Raw genomic sequence first — 18,562 nt, 5'->3', positions numbered from 1 at the left:
TAAAAGGTTGTGTATAAAAATGGTAATGTATAATTATAGCTGATTTTTGATGTTGTACAGCAGAAACCAACACAACATGGTAAAGCAATTTTCCTTCAATTAAAAATAAATTTAAAATAATAATAGTAATAATAAAGAAATTGGTCATAGCTTTGTCCCACTTGATCTTTAAAAAAAAAGACTTAAAATTTCAGAGAAGTTTTAGGTTCACAATAAAATTGAGAGGAAGGTACAGAGATTTCCCATATATCTCCTGCCTCCACACATGCATATGCCATTATCAAAATCTGCCATCAGAGTGGAACATTTGTTACAACTGATTAACTTACATTGACACATCATTATCACCCGAAGTCCACAGTTTTCATTGTGGTTCACTGTTGATATTCAGCATTTTATGGGATTGGACAAGCATATAGTGACATGTACCCACCATTATAGTATCGCACAGAGTATTTTTTACTTCTCTAACAATCTTCAGTCCTCTACCTATTCATAGCCCCCCACCCTCTCAACCTTGGCAACCACTGATGTTTTACTGTCTCCATAGATTTAACTTTTACACAAGGTCATGTAGTTGGAATCCTATAGCCTTTTTAGATTGGCTACTTTTTCTAAGTAAATGTATTTAAGGTTCCTCCATGTCTTTCCTAGCTTGATAGCTCATTTCTTTTTAGCATTAAGTAATATGTCATTGTCTAGATGTACCACAATTTGTTTATCCATTCACCTAACTGAAAGATATCTTGATTGCTTCCAAAGTTTGGTAATTATGAAAAAAACTGCTATAAATGTCTATGTGCAGGTTTTTGTGTGGTTATAATGTGGATGGATACCAAGAATATGAATGCCAGATCACATGGTAAGAGTATGTTTCATTTTGTAAGAAATTTGTCTTGCAAAGTGGCTGTACCATTTTGCATTCCTACCATTAATGGATGAGTGTTCCTGTTGATCTGCATCCTCATCAGCTTTTGGTGTTGTCACTTGTTCTGGATTTTGGCCATTCTGGTAGGTGTTTGGTAGTATCTCATTGTTTTCATTTGTATTTCCCTGATTACATGTGATGTGCATGCATGTGTGCTAAGTTGCTTCAGTCGTGTCAGACTCTGTGCAACACAATGGACCATAGCCTGCCAGGCTCCTTTCCATGGGATTCTCCAGGCAAGAGTACTGGAGTGTGTTGCCATCCCCTCCTCCGGGGGATCTTCCCAACCCAGGGATTAAACCTGCGTCTCTTATGTCTCCTGCATTGGCAGGTGTGTTCTTTACCAGTAGCACCTTTCTAAATGTTTATTTGCCATAGGTGTATCTTTTTTGATGAGGTGTCTGTTAAGGTCGTTGGCTCTTTTTTTTTTTTTCCCATTGGCTCATTTTTAAGTTGGGTTATTTGTTTTCTTTTTTTTTTTTTTCCTTATTGTTAAATTTTAAGTATTCTTTGTATATTTTGGATAACTTCATCAGATGTGTCCTCTGCAAATATTTTCTCCCAGTCTGCGGTTTCTTTCCCAATTCTTTTGATATAGTCTTTTGAAGAGCAGAAGTTTTTCATTTTAACAAAGTTCAGCTTATCAATTATTTCTTTAGTGCTATGATTTAAAACATTATTGCCATATTCATTGTCATCTAGGTTTTCTGCTATGTCGTCTTCTAGTTTTATAGTTTTGCATTTTATGTTTAGGTCTGTGATAAGTCTAAAGATCTGTGTCTAGATTATTTTTTTGCATGTGGATGTGCTATTGTTCCAGCACCATTTGTTGCAAAGACTATCTTTGCTCCATTGTATTGCCTTTGCTTCTTTGTAAAAGATCAGCTCACTATATTAATATAGGTTTATTTCCAGTCCCAATATTCTATTCCATTGATCTATTTGTCTACTCATTTTCCATCATCATAATGTCTTAACTATTGTAACTTTATAGTAGACCTTGAAGTCAGGTAGTGTCAGTCTTCCAACCTTGTTCTTCTCAGTTTTGTGCATGGGTGCTAAGTTGCTTCAGTTGTGTCTGACTGTTTGTGACCCTGTGGGCTGTAGCCCACCAGGCTCCTCTGTCCATGGGATTCTGTCCATGGGATTCTCCAGGCAAGAATACTGGAGTAGGTTGCCATGCCCTCCTCCAGGGGATCTTTCTGACCTGGTACATATCGAGCCTGTATCTCTTATGCCTCCTGCATTGGCAGGTGGGTTCTTTACCACTAGTGCCACCTGGGAAGCCCTTTCAATTTTGTACTTATCATTATATGAATCATGTAAGTAATTTGTTATATATATATATATATATATATATATATATATTCTTTGTTTAGTATTTTGTAATATAAATGGTATTATGTTTTCATTTCAAAGTGTTCATTGCTGACATATAGGGAAGCAATAGACTTTTGTGTCAGTTATATCCATATAACTTACAACCTTGACATAGATGCTTTTTAGTTCCAGGTGCTTTTTTTGTTGGTTCTTTCAGATTTTCTACATAGAAAATCATGCAATCTATGAATTTTCTTGTCTACTTCATTTTTAGCTGGGAGTTCTAGTATAATGTTGAAAAGGAGTGGTGAGAGAGGAGATATGGCCTCATTCTTGATCATAGTGGGAATGTTTCTAGTTCCTCACCACCAAGTATGATGTCAGCTGTTGGCTTTTTGCAGTATTCTTTATCAAGTTGAGGAATTTCCCCTCTAGTACTAGTTTACTGAGAATTCTTATTATAAATGGGTTTTGGGTTTTGTCAAATGCTTTTCCTGTGTCTACTGATGGGATCATGTGTTTTTTCTTCTTTAGCCTGTTGATATGATGGATTTCATTAACTGCTTTTTGAATGTTGAACCAGGAAAACTGTCACTTGGTTGTGGTATATAATTCTTTTTCTCCATTGCTGGATTTGATTTGCTAATATTTTGTTGAGGATTTTGCATCTGTGTTTATGGGAGATATTAGTCTGTGGTTTTCTTTTAATGTCTTTGGTTTTGGTATTAGGGTAACAATAGCCTCATAGAATGTGTTAGAAAGCATTCCCTCTGCTTCAGTCTTCTAAAAGAGATTATAGAAAATTGGTTTAATTTATTTCTTAAATATTTGATAGAATTTACCAGTGAATCCATCTGGGCCTGGTGCTTTCTCCTTTGGAAGGTTATTAATTATCTATTAAATTACTTTAATAGCTGTAAGTTTATTCATATTTTCTGTTTCTTCATATATGAGTTTTGGCATATTGTGCCTTTTTAAAAAATTGCCAAAAAATTCGGTCCTTTTCATCTAGGTTATCAAGTTTGTGGGATATAGTTGTTCATTATATTCCTTTGTTTTCCTTTTAGTATTCATAGGATTTGTGTTGATGTCTCCTCTTTTATTTCTGATATTAGAAAGTTATATCCTCCCTTTTTTCTCTTCCTCTTTACTTTGAAAATATTAACATTGCATGTTTGCTGTTATGTGTACTTATTTCTGAGCTTCCCTGGTGGTTCAGACTATAAAGAATTTGTCTTCAGTGCAGGAGACTCAGGTTTGATCCCTGGGTCAGGAAGATCCCCTGAAGAAGGGAATGGCTACCCACTCCAGTATTCTTGCCTGGAGAATTCCATAGGCGGAGGAGCCTGGTGAGCTACAGTACTTATTTCTGCACTCATCTGAAAGTCTCCTTTTCTACACAAATATATTTTTCAGTAATATCTTATTTTATAATGATTCTCAAGAAATGGAATTCACAAAAGGGCCTGATATCCTATTTGTTTATTCATTTGTTTCCCTTCCCTAAATTAGGTATAATATCAGTTCATAGTTCTTTTGTTTTGAGAGCAATATCATCCAGTGATATAGATTGACTAATTGATAGTTATGAACAACAGTCAATTTATATTTAAAAAATGTCAGAAACCAAATTTTCTTTTAGTTTATTAACCATTAAATGGTTCTGTAATTTTCAAGGAAAGTATTTTGAAATGAGCATAAGACAATTGAAAGAACCATTTAGAAAAGTTTCAACTATACCGTGAGGCATTTTATCTGGGCTTCTGCTTGTAGATATGAAAGAATTCCCTAATTTATTTAGTTTATTTTCAGTGGGTTAGTCCTGGTGATACAACAAATTCATATAAACTCAAAATTTGAAATAAAGCTTTAGATATTATAATATTAGCATGTTTTATAAATGGGAATTGGAAAGGGACATCTGTATTTTTCATGTATATTTTAAATCCTAGGTCTTACTTTTCTCCTTAGGGAACCCTTACTATCTTAGGGAACCCAAGATAGTCAGTATTTTACTTTAGAAATATTTCTGTGAAAAAATTATAAATTATGGCCTACAGTAGCTAGCATTAAACCTTTGGAATAGAAAGCAAGGTTTATTTATAAATTTGCAAATTCTGTGCTGTGCATTTTAATAACAGTGTTCTTTAAGTGTTATCTTTACACATATGCATTTCTTTCTGTGAGTATCCCTGAACTGGTATGGATAACTATGAGTTAATTTGGCTGATAGCATCAAGTTCTGAGAGTAACCAGGGTCTAACAAAACCTCTTTTCTAATCCACTGACAAGCTGTATGATTTTGACTAATTTATTTATCCTCTTTGCATCTTCTTTTTACTCCTATACAAAATATAGATGATACTTACTCTGCACTTTTATTCTGTATTATTGCCAGAATTAAGTAAAATAGGAGATATGGAAACACTTGAAAGATGACAAATGTGTAAAATTGTATGTGAGGCATTGCTTCAACATTACTGTGAAAGCCCTTGGCTCATATTGAGCCTGAACATGTTCCTTGTTCTCCTCAGGATGTAGATGGAGGACAGAAAAAAAAAAAAAAGTACAATTCCCATTCTTGCACACTCATCAGTCTGCCTTCTCAAATTTGCAAAGCTCTGGTTGTACCTAATGATAGAAAAGTAACATTTTTAGGTCCCCATTGTGGGAAACATTTTAAATAGAACTGGCCTGTGGCATTTTTCAAAATAAAATCTAAATAATTAGAGATTGTTAGTGGGAACTGTGCCAGGGCGAAATTACACAACTAATAAAAATCAACCTGAGTCTCTGGTATAAACCTAACAGAAGCAGAAGATATTAAGAAGAGGTGGCAAGAATACACAAAAGAACTATACAAAAAAGATCTTCATGACCCAGATAATCACGATGGTGTGATCACTCACTAGAGCCAGAAATCCTGGAATGTGAAGTCAAGTGGGCCTTAGGAAGCAAAACTACCAACAAAGTTAGTGGAGGTGATGGAATTCCAGTTGAGCTATTTCAAATACTGAAAGATGATGCTATGAAAGTGCTGCACTCAATATTTCAACAAATTTGGAAAACTCAACAGTGGCCACAGGACTGGAAAAGGTCAGTTTTCATTCCAATCCCAAAGAAAGGCAATGCCAAAGAATGCTCAACCTACCACACAGTTGCACTCATCTCACACGCTAGAAAAGTAATGCTCAAAATTCTCCAAGCCAGGCTTCAACAGTACATGAATCATGAACTTCCAGATGTTCAAGCTGGTTTTTTTTTTTTTTATTTTAGAATAATTTTAATTGAAAGTAAAATTAGTCTGTCCTTATCGTCTTCTAATTATTTTTTAAAAGACATAAATTTCTATTTCATTTTTCTTTACATAATTTTCTTGATTCTCCTTTTTTTTCCAAATTCTTCCAACATCCATTTAGCAAACCTGGAACATAGCATTCAAAGAAGGCTCTGACTCTGTTATCTCAGTTTATATTTGTAATCTCTCCTGACTGCTAAGGGTTATAATTTCTGTTTTGCAAGGCTCTGCTGGGGTACAAATTGTTCTATATAATGATCCTTACTAAGAAGCCAAAAGTCAACACTTCAAATGTCATTATTCTCATATTGACATAAAACTTTTCATTAAAAATGTCGTGTGTCCCTCAGTTTGCCATATTAAAATGCAGCAGTTCAGTTCAATAAATCCTAACATAATAGCAAGTTTCAGAGTCTATTCCCTGCTGATTTTTTGTTTGTTTGTTTTAGGATCATTTTTTTTTAATTTAAATTTATTTATTTTAATTGGAGGCTAATTACTTTACAATTTTTGTATTGGTTCTGCTACACATCAACACAAATCTGCCACGGTGCACACGTGTTCCCCATCCTGAACCCCCCTCCCACATCCGTCCCTGCACCGTCCCTCCGGTCATCCCAGTGCACCAGCCCCAAGCATCCTGTATCAAACCTGGACTGGCAATTTGTTTCCCATATGACACCATACGTGTTTCAGTGCCATTCCCCTAAATCATCCCACCCTCTCCCCCTCCCACAGAGTCCAAAAGACTGTTCGATACATCTGTGTCTCCCCTGCTGTCTCGCGTACAGGGTTATCATTACCATCTTTCTAAATTACATATATATGAGTTAGTATACTGTATTGGTGTTTTTCTTTCTGGCTTACTTCACTCTGTATAATAGGCTCCAGTTTCATCCGCCTCATTAGAACTGATTCAAATGTATTCTTTTTAATGGCTGAGTAATATTCCATTGTGTATATGTACCACAGTCAAGCTGGTTTTAGAAAAAGCAGAGGAACCAGAGATCAAATTGCCAACATCTGCTGGATCATGGAAAAAGCAAGAGAGTTCCAGAAAAACATCTACTACTGCTTTATTGACTATGCCAAAGCCTTTGACTGTGTGGATCACAACAAACTATGGAAAATTCTTAAAGAGATGGGAATACCCGGCCACCTGACCTGCCTCTTGAGAAATCTGTATTCAGGTCAGGAAGCAACAGTTAGAACTGGACATGGAACAACAGACTGGTTCCAAATCAGGAAAGGAGTACATCAAAGCTGTATATTGTCACCCTGCTTATTTAACTTATATGCAGAGTACATCATGAGAAATGCTGGGCTGGATGAACCCCAGGCTGGAATCAAGAATGCGGAGAGAAATATCAGTAACCTCAGATATGCAGATAACACCACCCTTATGACAGAAAGTAAAGAAGAACTAAAGAGCCTCTTGATGAACGTGAAAGAGGAAAGTGAAAAAGTTAGCTTAAAGCTCAACATTCAGAAAACTTAGATCATGGCATCTGGTCCCATCACTTCATGGCAAATAGATGGGGAAACAGTGGCTGACTTTATTTTTTTTGGTCTCCAAAATCACTGCCAATGGTGACTGCAGCCATGAAATTAAAAGATGCTTGCTCCTTGGAAGAAAAGCTATGACCAACCTAGATAGCATATTAAAAAGCAGAGACATTACTTTGCCAACAAAAGTCCATCTAGTCAAAGCTATGGTTTTTCCAGTAGTCATGTATGGATATGAGAGTTGGACCATAAAGAAAGCTGAGCACTGAAGAATCGATGCTTTTGAACTGTGGTGTTGGAGAAGACTCTTGAGAGTCCCTTGGACTGCAAAGAGATCCGACCAGTCCATCCTAAAGGAAATCAGTCCTGAATATTCATTGGAAGGACTGAGGCTGAAGCTGAGACTCCAATACTTTGGCCACCTGATGCTAAGAACAGACTCATTTCAAAAGACCCTGATGCTGGGAAAGATTGAAGGCAGGAGGAGAAGGGGATGACAGAGGATGAGATGGTTGCATGGCATCACCGACTCAGTGGACATGAATTTGAGTAAACTCCAGGAATTATTGATGGACAAGGAGGCCTGGCATGCTGCAGTCCATGGGGTCACAAATAGTTGGACACAACTGAGCACCTGAACTGACTGAGCTGAACTCAGACTGTCAGGCAGCCTTGATCACAGCTGCCCCAGGTCAGCAATGGAGAAACAACAGTACTCGTACGAGGACTTGTCTTGAGTTCCTGAGACACTGGTCATCATCACAGACTTCATACTGGCACTTTGTCGGCTGAGAAGCAATTTATAAGCAGCCTTTTACATGCTAGAGACTAGAGCAAGAGTGAATTCATACAGAGCCCTGGTCAAGATATTTTGCAGGTAAGGTTAGAGAAGGAGAAGGAGACAGCAGAGGATGAGATGGTTGTATGGTGTCACCAACTCAATAGACATGAGTTCGAGCAAACTCCAGGAGATAATAGAGGACAAAGGAGCTTGGTGTGCTATAGTCCATGTGGTCACAAAAGAGTCAGACACCACTGAGTGACTGAACAACAACAAGAAAAACAAGAGTTAGAGAACATTTCCTCCTTTGGACTCTCAGCCATCCCCAGGGTGGATTCCCTGCCCTCATCCTCATCTCAAGTTAATGAAGGTGCTGCTGGGATGACCTACATAGTGTATACTTTGGACAGTTTGAAGAAGGAACAAGAAGTTTTGCCTAGGGGTCTGGGCTTTATTGTAGAAGATGTTTGTCTAAGAAACCTGCAGAAGACTGAGTGGCACTCTTACTAACAACTTGACCTCCCAAATTCTGACCTTTGCCTGGTAGCTAGTATTCACAGTACCTGGAACTTCCTTATTGCCTTAGTTTGCTTTCTCTTGATTAACGTCTTTTTGTGCCTAAGGCAGTATATCTTTTTCATCCTTTCAAACCTTCACAGTGTACTGGTACTAGGCCTGTTGCCTAACTGACTTCTTCCAGATTCTTTCTTCTCAAGTAGCACCCTAGCCCAGTGGTATATCTTAACTCATTGCTGTCAGTGTGTTGTGTTTATTGTATTAGTGATGGTTTGTAAATTACCACATCACATACAAATTATAATTATTATTTATTAACAATATGTGTTTTATTAGTCACTCAGTTATGTCTGACTCTTTGCAAGCCCATGAACTATAGCCTGCCAGGCTCCTCTGTCCATGGAATTCTCCAGACAAGAATACTGGAGTGGGTTGCCATTCCTTTCTCCAGGGGATCTTCCCAACCCAGGGATTGAACTCGGGTCTCCTGCATTGCAGGCAGATTCTTTACTGTCTGAGCCACCAGGGAAGCCCATTAACAGTATATGTACCAATTAATACTAGCAGTAATAATAATTCTAATGACAGTTTATAAAATCACTGCAGATGGTGACTGCAGCCATGAAATTAAAAGACACTTACTCCTTGGAAGAAAAGTTATGACCAACCTAGATAGCATATTGAAAAGCAGAGACATTACTTTGCCAACAAAGGTCCGTCTAGTCAAGGCTATGGTTTTTCCAGTGGTCATGTATGGATGTGAGAGTTGGACTGTGAAGAAGGCTGAGCGCCGAAGAATTGATGCTTTTGAACTGTGGTGTTGGAGAAGACTCTTGAGAGTCCCTAGGACTGCAAGGAGATCCAACCAGCCCATTCTGAAGGAGATCAGCCCTGGGATTTCTTTGGAAGGAATGATGTTAAAGCTGAAGCTCCACTACTTTGGCCACCTCATGCGAAGAGTTGACTTGTTGGAAAAGATACTGATGCTGGGAGGGATTGGGGGCAGGAGGAGAAGGGGATGACAGAGGATGAGATGGCTGGATGGCATCACTGACTTGATGGACGTGAGTCTGAGTGAACTCCAGGAGTTGGTGATGGACAGGGAGGCCTGGCATGCTGCGATTCATGTGGTCACAAAGAGTCGGACACGACTGAACGACTGAACTGAACTGAACTGAACTGAACTGATGGGCCAGATGCTGTACTATGTGTTTTATATTTCTTTAAAACCTAGAGCAGAGGTCAGATATTATATATTATTTAAGATCTGGAGAGGTCAAATATTATAACTATTCCAACTGAAAATGGTAAACTTATTTTTACTTAAGTTTGTATAATAAAAGGAACTTCCTTTTCCAACTTCCAATGGAACCACCATCAAGGATTTCTTATCCTCATTTTTGAGGTGAGGAATCGGAGACAGAGATGTTGCATAACTTGTCTGAAGACAGAGTTAGTTGAAGGCAATGGCACCCCACTCCAGTACGCTTGCCTGGAAAATCCCATGGATGGAGGAGCCTGGTAGGCTGCAGTCCATGGGGTCGCTAGGAGTCAGACATGACTGAGCGACTTCACTTTCACTTTTCACTTGCCTGCATTGGAGAAGGAAATGGCAACCCACTCCAGTGTTCTTGCCTTGAGAATCCCAGGGATGGGGGAGCCTGGTGGGCTGCCGTCTAAGGGGTCGCACAGAGTCAGACACGACTGAAGCGACTTAGCAGCAGTAGCAGCAGTGTATCTTAGCTCAAAGCTCATGGTTTGTAATGAAACCACTAAATTATATTGGTCCCTTATTTAGTCTACCCTATTTTCTCCCCAGGATTAAATATATTTGGGATAGTAAGCTCCTTTCATGGAACTGGACATTCTATTTCTATTGTTGAGACTGCTGATAAACAGCACTCATTCTCTGGGTTTGTAACAAAGTAATGGTAAGGTATTTAACAAGTAAGTCTCTTTCACCTATATGGATGGACACCATGGAACAGATATGATCAAAGTCTGTGACATTAAGAACTGTTTATAATACATTTACATACTTAACAGAGGTGATTCCCTTTCTTCTTTGTTTATTACTTTTTAAAACTGTGACCATTTATCTTCCTTGCATTCCCTCTACCTACTCTAATCCTCCCTGTCTCCAAGATACAACCATTATATATTTTTTTCTTTACTGGTATTCTGATACACAAAACTTGGCTAATCCTTACCCTGGTGATACAATAATATCTGCAAAATTATCCTGAATCATATTTAAACAGGGAATAGGATATTTGACCAGCCATATACATGAATCTGTAGAATGGGAATAGAGGTTTAGTACCATAAGTGTATGTCTATGTGTACCAAGTCATGTCCAACTCTTTGAGACCCTATGGACTGTAGCCAGCCAAGCTCCTCTGTTGGTGGGATTATCCAGGCAAAAATACTGGAGTGGGTTGCCATTTCTTCCTCCAGGGGATCTTCCCAACCCAGAGATCGAACCTGAGTCTCCTGCATCTCCTGCATTGGCAGATGGAATCTTTACCACTAAGCCACCTGGGAACCCCCTTACTACCATGAGGTTTATGCCAAAGTAGAGCAGAGAATGTGTCTCTTGAATACATACCTTTTAATCCTCACACATTTAATCAACTAACATTTGCTGAGTACTTCTATCTATTAACTTAGATCCCAGGAATAGAGTGATGAACAAGAGCAACAAGTTTGCTTACACTTAACAAAAAAGCACATGATAGAAAATTAAAGAGAAGGGCAAGTATAAAACTCTGTGGTTCAAATAAGCTTAGGATATTCAACAAACAGAGAAATGCCATTGTGACTTCACCCTAATTGAGTGAAGTACAGAATGTTATGATAGGCCACATTATGTAGGGTGTGAAAGAAAGCAAGGAGCCACAGGCATGTTTAGCACTGCAGTAGTGAGATGGTGATGGGCGGGGAGGCCTGGTGTGCTGTGATTCATGGGGTCGCAAAGAGTCGGACACGACTGAGCGACTGAACTGAACTGAACTGACTGATTGAAAATGGAGTCAAGAAGAGCCACATTTTACCTTATGGCTGAGACTTTAGAAAAGAAAAATTCTGGTGGCTCTAACTTCATGTCTATTAAAGAAGCTGTCAATCATCTAAGGATTAAATGTTCTTGCATTTATATTGGCCTATATTTTACCCTTTTGGTTCTAAGAACCTATACTGAGGAAGAGAGAAAGACAGTAGCTGACAATTGACATTGTATAATGGGTTTACAGCTGAACATCAGAATGGGAATGCTTTGATAGAATCTTCAGATGACACAGGTATCACATAGTCAGAGTTCAGTTCGGTTCAGTCACTCAGTCATGTCTGCCTCCTTGCGACCCCATGGACTAAAGCATGCCAAGCTTCCCTGTCTATCACCAACTCCTGGAGCTTTTCAAACTCATGTCCATAGAGTTGGTGATGCCATCCAACCATCTCATCCTCTGTCATTCCCTTCTCCTCCCACCTTCAATCTTTCCCAGCATCAGGGTCTTTTCAAATGAGTCAATTCTTCACATCAGGTGGCCAAAGTATTGGAGTTTAAGCTTCAGCCTCAGCCCTTCCAATGAATATTCAGGACTGATTTCCTTTAGGATGGACTGGTTGGATCTCCTTGCAGTCCAAGGGACTCTCAAGAGTCTTCTACAACACCACAATTCAAAAGCATCAATTCTTTGGTGCTCAGCTTTTTTTAGGGTCCAACTCTCACATCCATACATGACTACTGGAAAAACCATAGCTTTGACTAGATGGACCTTTGCTGGCAAAGTAATGTCTGCTTTTTAATATGCTGTCTGCTGCTGCTGCTAAGTCACTTCAGTCGTGTCTGACTCTGTGCAACCCCAGAGACAGCATCCCACCAGTCTCCCCTGTCCCTGGGATTCTCCAGGCAAGAACACTGGAGTGGGTTGGCATTTCCTTCTCCAATGCATGAAAGTGAAAAGTGAAAGTGAAGTTGCTTAGTTGTGCCCTACTCTTAGCGACCCCATGGACTGCAGCCTACCAGGCTCCTCTGTCCATGTGATTTTCCAGGCAAGAGTACTGGAGTGGGGTGCCATTGCCTTCTTCTAATATGCTGTCTAGCTTGGTCATAGCTTTTCTTCCAAGGATCAAGCGCCTTTTAATTTCATGGCTGCAGTCACCATCCATAGTGATTTTGGAGCCCCCCAAAATAAAGTCACTCACTGTTTCCATCATTTCCCTATCTATTTGCCAGGAACTGATGGGACCAGTTGCTGTGATCTTAGTTTTCTGAATGTTTAGTTTTAAGCCAACTTTTTCACTCTCCTCTTTCACTTTCATCAAGAGGCTCTTTAGTTCTTCTTCACTTTCTGCCATAAGGGTGGTGTCATCTGCATATCTGAGGTTATTGATATTTCTCCCAGCAATCTTGATTCCAACTTGTGCTTCATCCAGACCAGCATTTCTCATGATGTACTCTGCATATAAGTCAAATAAACAGGGTGACAATATACAGCCTTGATGTATTCTTTTCCCAATTTGGAACCAGTCTGTTGTTCCATGTCCAGTCTGACTATTGCTTCTTGACCTTCTTACAGATTCCTCAGGAGGCAGGTCAGGTGACCTGGTATTCCCATCTCTTTAAGAATTTTCCAGTTTGTTGTGATCCACACAGTCAAAGGCTTTGGCATAGTCAATAAAGTAGATGTTTTTCTGGAACTCTCTTGCTTTTTCAATGATCCAGTGGATATTGGCAATTTGATCTCTGGTTCCTCTGCCTTTTCTAAATCCAGCTTGAGTCCTTGCCTGTAATTAACTTCCCTAGAAATCCAAGTAGCAGTCATTTTGTTAAAGTTAGTTTGTAAACCCAATGGGCAGCTGCCATCTGCACTCCTGTGTTTTGTTCGGTGTCTGACATATTGTGAAATTTCAATGAGTACTAAGCAGTACAAATAGTAACAATTGTGAGGCCATCTTAACATTATTGGTTGGCATGTGAATACCATTTATCAGGATTGTTATGACTTAGTTGTAGAAGCACTCGGTTTTGAAGTAACCCTGGCACTTGGTGTTTTTTAACAGAAGGTATCCCTTGATGTTTAGAATAGATATGATTCTGAAATGTCACACCAAGAAATTTACAGTTTATCTCCTGCTAAATCTTACCAGGCTGCTTCTGATCTTGTCCTCGTCCTTTCCAGTTTTCTTTTGTATGGTCGATATCTTCTGGAATTCAGGTAGAGTAGGTTAAGGAAAAGTTATACATGGGGAAATGAAGGCAGAATTGAATTCCATAAAAGCCCTTGTGTTATGAGTTAATCAATGGCCAACTTCTAAAGCGGCCTTATGGCAAAATTCAATGTTGAAATTCCTTTATAATTCTAATTTTGGTGGATAAAATTAATCCACTCTACTTGGATTTGTTCTCTTAAGTGCCCAGAATTTGACCCTTGCCATATCTCAGTAAACAACTTAAAAAGCTGTGTGAGTTAACAGGTATCTCCTGTATGTTGATCTGGCTTTTGGTATGTATCCTGTAAAAGAAAATGTTAGTAGCTTAGAAAACAATTGCAAAATTCACAATCCTTAGAATACCCATTAAGGTACTGGTCATAAAAGCAAACCAGAAATGACTATAGCCCTAGTTATAGACTTTCTTTTTTTTTAATATTAATTTATTTTAATTGGAGGCTAATTACTTTACAATATTGTATTAGTTTTGCCATACATCAACAAGAATCTGCCACGGGTGTACACATGTTTTTTAAAATTATATTTTAATTGGAGGATAATTGCTTTACAATGTTGTGTTTGTTTCTGCCATACAACAGTTTGAATCAGTCATGATCTATCTCCTCCCTCTTGAGCCTCCCTCTCTACACCTCTCCCACCTCTCTAGAGGTGGAGTGCCAGGCTAGGCTCCCTGTGTTGTATAGTAGCTTCCCATTAGCTATTATTTTTTACATATATATATATATATATATATATATACACCTGGTAGTATATATATGTCAGTGCTACTCTCTCAATTCATCCCACCTTCCCCTTCCCCTGCTGTGTCTACAAGTCCATTGTCTACATCTGCATCTCAATTCTGTAGATACTTTCATATATTTTTACTATCAGATTGTCAGCATAGCAATATTTAACACTAGAAAAGAAGTCTGACTTAAATTTCAGAAGTTGGGTACATCTGCTCTATGTACTGATAGCTATGTAGCTGTTTCATGGTCACAGATAGCATTTTGTTTTATATCTTCCTGTCAATTAAAGTAGAAAACTTTCCTGTGTTGTTTCCATGTTTTTTTCTGATTTCTATGCAAGGTCCTAAATGGAAAAGTCAATACTCTTGAAATATATACAGTACAAACATAGTTGTAAACACCCAATAAAGTCATTTTGCTTTTTCTCTATTCCTACAGAAACTCAACATATTGCATGAAGGTGTCAATGTCCTTGACTGTTGCAGAGAATGAATCAGGTCTGTGCTATAATAGCAGGATCCGCTATTTGGAAAAATCCGAGGTCACTAAAAGAAAGGAGATCTCCTGTCCAGACATGGATGACTTTAAAAAATCTGATCAGGAGCCTGATGTTGTGTGGTACAAGGTAATTCAGCATGATGCATTCTTTACCTTATGTCGATAGCTGCATTGGGGAGAGAAAAAGGGAAAGATTTTATTTTGAGTTTTTGGTATTAGATATTTCACTGAGAAGTATCAGAAGACCCACAACTAAATAATTCAGAGCTGTGATTCCTATATATTTCTGGTTTTCACGTACATCCATCAGCAAGTGTCAGAAGCAATCCCAGCTTCCCCAAAGACTAGAAATGAGGAAAATAGCCCTCAACCCCAACTCATGAGAGCAAGCAGGAAAAAGAGTGAAAATTTAAGCAACTCATAAAAGAAAGTATTTGAGGGACATAGAAATATTACTGTTAGGACAAAGGTCCATCCTTACAAATAATAGCGCTTACAAAAAGTAGCAATCGTTATCATGGTCTATGTTGTGAAAGACACTGAAATCAGTGCAGAGGAGAGAAATGGGCCCAGTGCAGGATTTGTGAATACTGGAAATATGGGGATCTGTAAATAAACCACAATCAAAGACTGCGCAGTTGAGTGTTGAATGATGGAACTATTTACAGAGATGTGGTTAGGGTTAAGGGAAACAAAAAGGGAAGAAGCTGTGAATTACCCCTCCTATGCCTGGCAAGGGGAAAGAGCTGGGTCCATGGAACCTGGAAAGACCAGAGCAAGTTTTCCAGGGCTGTGGCCTTAGAGGAACATATGAACTGTGGAAGACAGAGAGGAAGTAGACAGGATGGAAACCCTAACTCCTCTTAACTCCCACCTTCTGGTTTCCTGCTAGTGTCTCCCCTGTCATCATGAGAATTCAAACAGAATTCAGAGGGCAAACCTGGGAATAGAATCAAATAGTCTTCAGCTTCTCTGGGCGTAGAATAGGTCAGAGAAGGGCAGAGCATGGATTGAGGGGAGGAAGCAGAGAAATAAACACATGGTATTCCAACTATGATATTCTGGCTGGGAACCTGGGGTGCCGTGGTTCTTAAAAGAGAGTGATCAACTGCTGCCACCTCTGAGCCACACTGGTTGACACATGGTGCAGTTTTGTATCATGGCCAGAGGTGACCAGGACTTCCCAGGTGATTCATGGTAAAGAATCTTCCTGCCAGTGCAGGAGACACAAGAGATGCAGGTTTAATCCCTGGGTTGGGGAAACCCCTAGAACAGGAAAACCCCCTAGAGTAGGAAATGGCAACCTACTCCAGTATTCTTGCCTGGAAAATTCCGTGGAGAGAGGAACCTGGCAGGCTACAGTCCGTGGGGTCACAGAGAGTCAGACTCAACTGGGCACGCACTGGCTGGCTGGCTAGAGGTGACCAGGAAGATTTTCTGCAAAGGAATTGTGTACATTATTGCAACCAAACACACACTGATGGTGCACGTTGTTTCTATAGGATCTGACAGACTCAGTTCCCAGGAAAGCCTAAACCCTAGCTCCTACAACTGTCATGAGCTTTTACATTTGGAAGTCTGTATTCTTGCTTGGGAAATCTGTGGACAGAGCAGCCTGGTGAGGGCTACAGTCCATGGGGTTGCAAAGAGTCAGACATGACTGAATACACACACACACACACACACACACACTCCTACCATCTTCATACCTGGGGGAACTTATCAAGCGATGACAACAGCATGTCCTGAAATAGAACCTCATGTCTCTTTGTGAATAGTCATTCTCCGTTTTTTCCTGAATATTCTACCAGATAAAAAGGAACATGATGCTCATTAAGCATAAATATAGAATATCCATATTTAGTGGGACCCTTCATGCTCTCATCAGCCTTTTCAGTATTTCTTAATCACTTACTATGTGCCATTCACTGCAGTAAGTTTGGTCTGTATGTTATCTCAATTAAATCTCATTCATCTTTGTGTGGTGGGCACTATTATCCTCATCTAATAGAGAAAAACTGAGTATTAGAGGAATGTTGAAACTTGCTCAAAGCTACTAAACTAACAAAGCCTCATTTTATAGTCAAGGCAGGGTGATTCCAGAGTCCATTCTATTAATCACTACCCTCTCCTGCAATAGGCTTAGAGCTAAACCCAATCTCAATTGCAGGTACTTTTATAAGACAGAGAAAAAAGGTTTTATTTCAATTTTATGGTTCCGAAAGGGAGGTAGACTAGCTCAAGAGTTAGCAAATATGAGTAAAATCCATGTCAGGAGTTTTCTCTTATAATGTTCATTCTATCACATCTTTTATCTTTCCACTAAATTCTTTCTTCCCTTCTTCACATCTCTAGACATCACCATTGTCATTGTATATCAAAGCAGTTTTTTTTTTCCCCTGGGAAGAGCTAACCCTTACTCTTTCTTAGAAATGGACTAATGATGGTGAGGCAAAGGGTTTTTCCACTTCTGTCTGGATAACATTTAATATTTCTATAACCTTTTTATAATTGATAATAATCATAATTATGAGTAACATTTATTAACTACTCACTATATGGCATATTCTATTTTAAGTGTTTTATATGGATTAATACAGTTTCTGTATTCTTAATCTCTACTGTCCTAAGTAGATATTATGATTTATCCCTATTTTACAAAATAAATGACTGGAGATTAGACAAGTTAAATTACTTTACAAAACTCACACAGCAGTTTGTGACTTGCAGTTTGGCTCCTGGACCCTTCCACTCACCCACTATACAAATGGGTTAGGATGAAAAATTAAAATAAAAAGTTACAGAACCTCTGAAGCTCCCAATGGTGTTGTTAACCCCACTTATCACACAGGGTTTCAAGTAAATCCTTGAAAAAATGTATTGTATTGGAAAAAATTTCCTTTTTAGCCAATAATTCGATAATCTGCCTTGCTTGCTTTGCAATCTGTACATTTCCTACCAGACTGAACATGAAGTGATTTTGCTCTGATCACAGCAATGAAAAGAGGATGACACACTTCTCCAGAGTTAATTCTGATGCATATACAAGGTTAGAAATGTACAATGTATTATCTCCAGTGTTTTGACAGTGCAAAGTATATGTGTTGCATGATCCTTTTCTCAGTCTTCTTTTCAAATATATATGTAATATTTAAACTTATTTCTTTTCCAACCATCCTGTTATGGCAGGCCATTGAGGACTATTCTTCCATGGCTGCACCTAGTCACAGCTGGACAGGAAGGTAGAGATGGCTCCTTTGCTACTGGGGTGTGTTCAGAAAGATGAGTGAGTAGATCTATCCTGGTTGTCCTTGGAATGTAAAGAGACACGTGTTAGGGGTCTGAAAGTCCTTTATCTGAACTCTTTTAGTTAGCAAAAAGAAGTGAAAAGAGATGCTACACTTTTAGCACTTCCTCTTGATGCTATGAATGGGCTTAGATATTAGAACAGAACATACAATGATGTCAGTGCTTTTAGAAATATTTTTGAAATGAGAGGTAAAGATTATTTTCTTTACTGAGCTAAGAACACTAGGACAACCTAATTATTCACTGAGAACACTTGACACAAGAGTGTAGAGTCCCTTTATCCCATCTCTAAACAAAAGAATTCCCTAACCTTAGTAGGACATTAGCGATGAAAATACAAATACATACCTTAGGGTAAAACACACATCTATGTAATTAGTTTCCTCAGTTGATAAAAGGCTGATGTTAATGTGGTCAAAGTTTGAATCCTTTTCCTTACC

The 18,562-nt window shown here is 38.7% G+C and overlaps 1 protein-coding gene across 1 annotated transcript in view; it reads left to right on the top strand.

Moving 5' to 3' along the window:
- Positions 1-18,562, top strand: part of IL1RAPL2 (interleukin 1 receptor accessory protein like 2) — a 560,200-nt gene that overhangs the window by 28,283 nt on the left and 513,355 nt on the right. The window contains exon 3 of the mRNA XM_070366574.1: positions 14,754-14,940. Within this exon, the coding sequence (XP_070222675.1) occupies positions 14,754-14,940 (187 nt within the window). The remainder of the gene's footprint in view (positions 1-14,753; positions 14,941-18,562) is intronic.

Source organism: Bos mutus, chromosome X (assembly GCF_027580195.1).
Source record: "Bos mutus isolate GX-2022 chromosome X, NWIPB_WYAK_1.1, whole genome shotgun sequence".
Lineage (NCBI taxonomy): Eukaryota > Metazoa > Chordata > Mammalia > Artiodactyla > Bovidae > Bos > Bos mutus.
The sequence above is the reverse complement of the archived record's forward strand: the minus strand, read 5'-3'. Positions and strand labels throughout refer to the sequence as shown.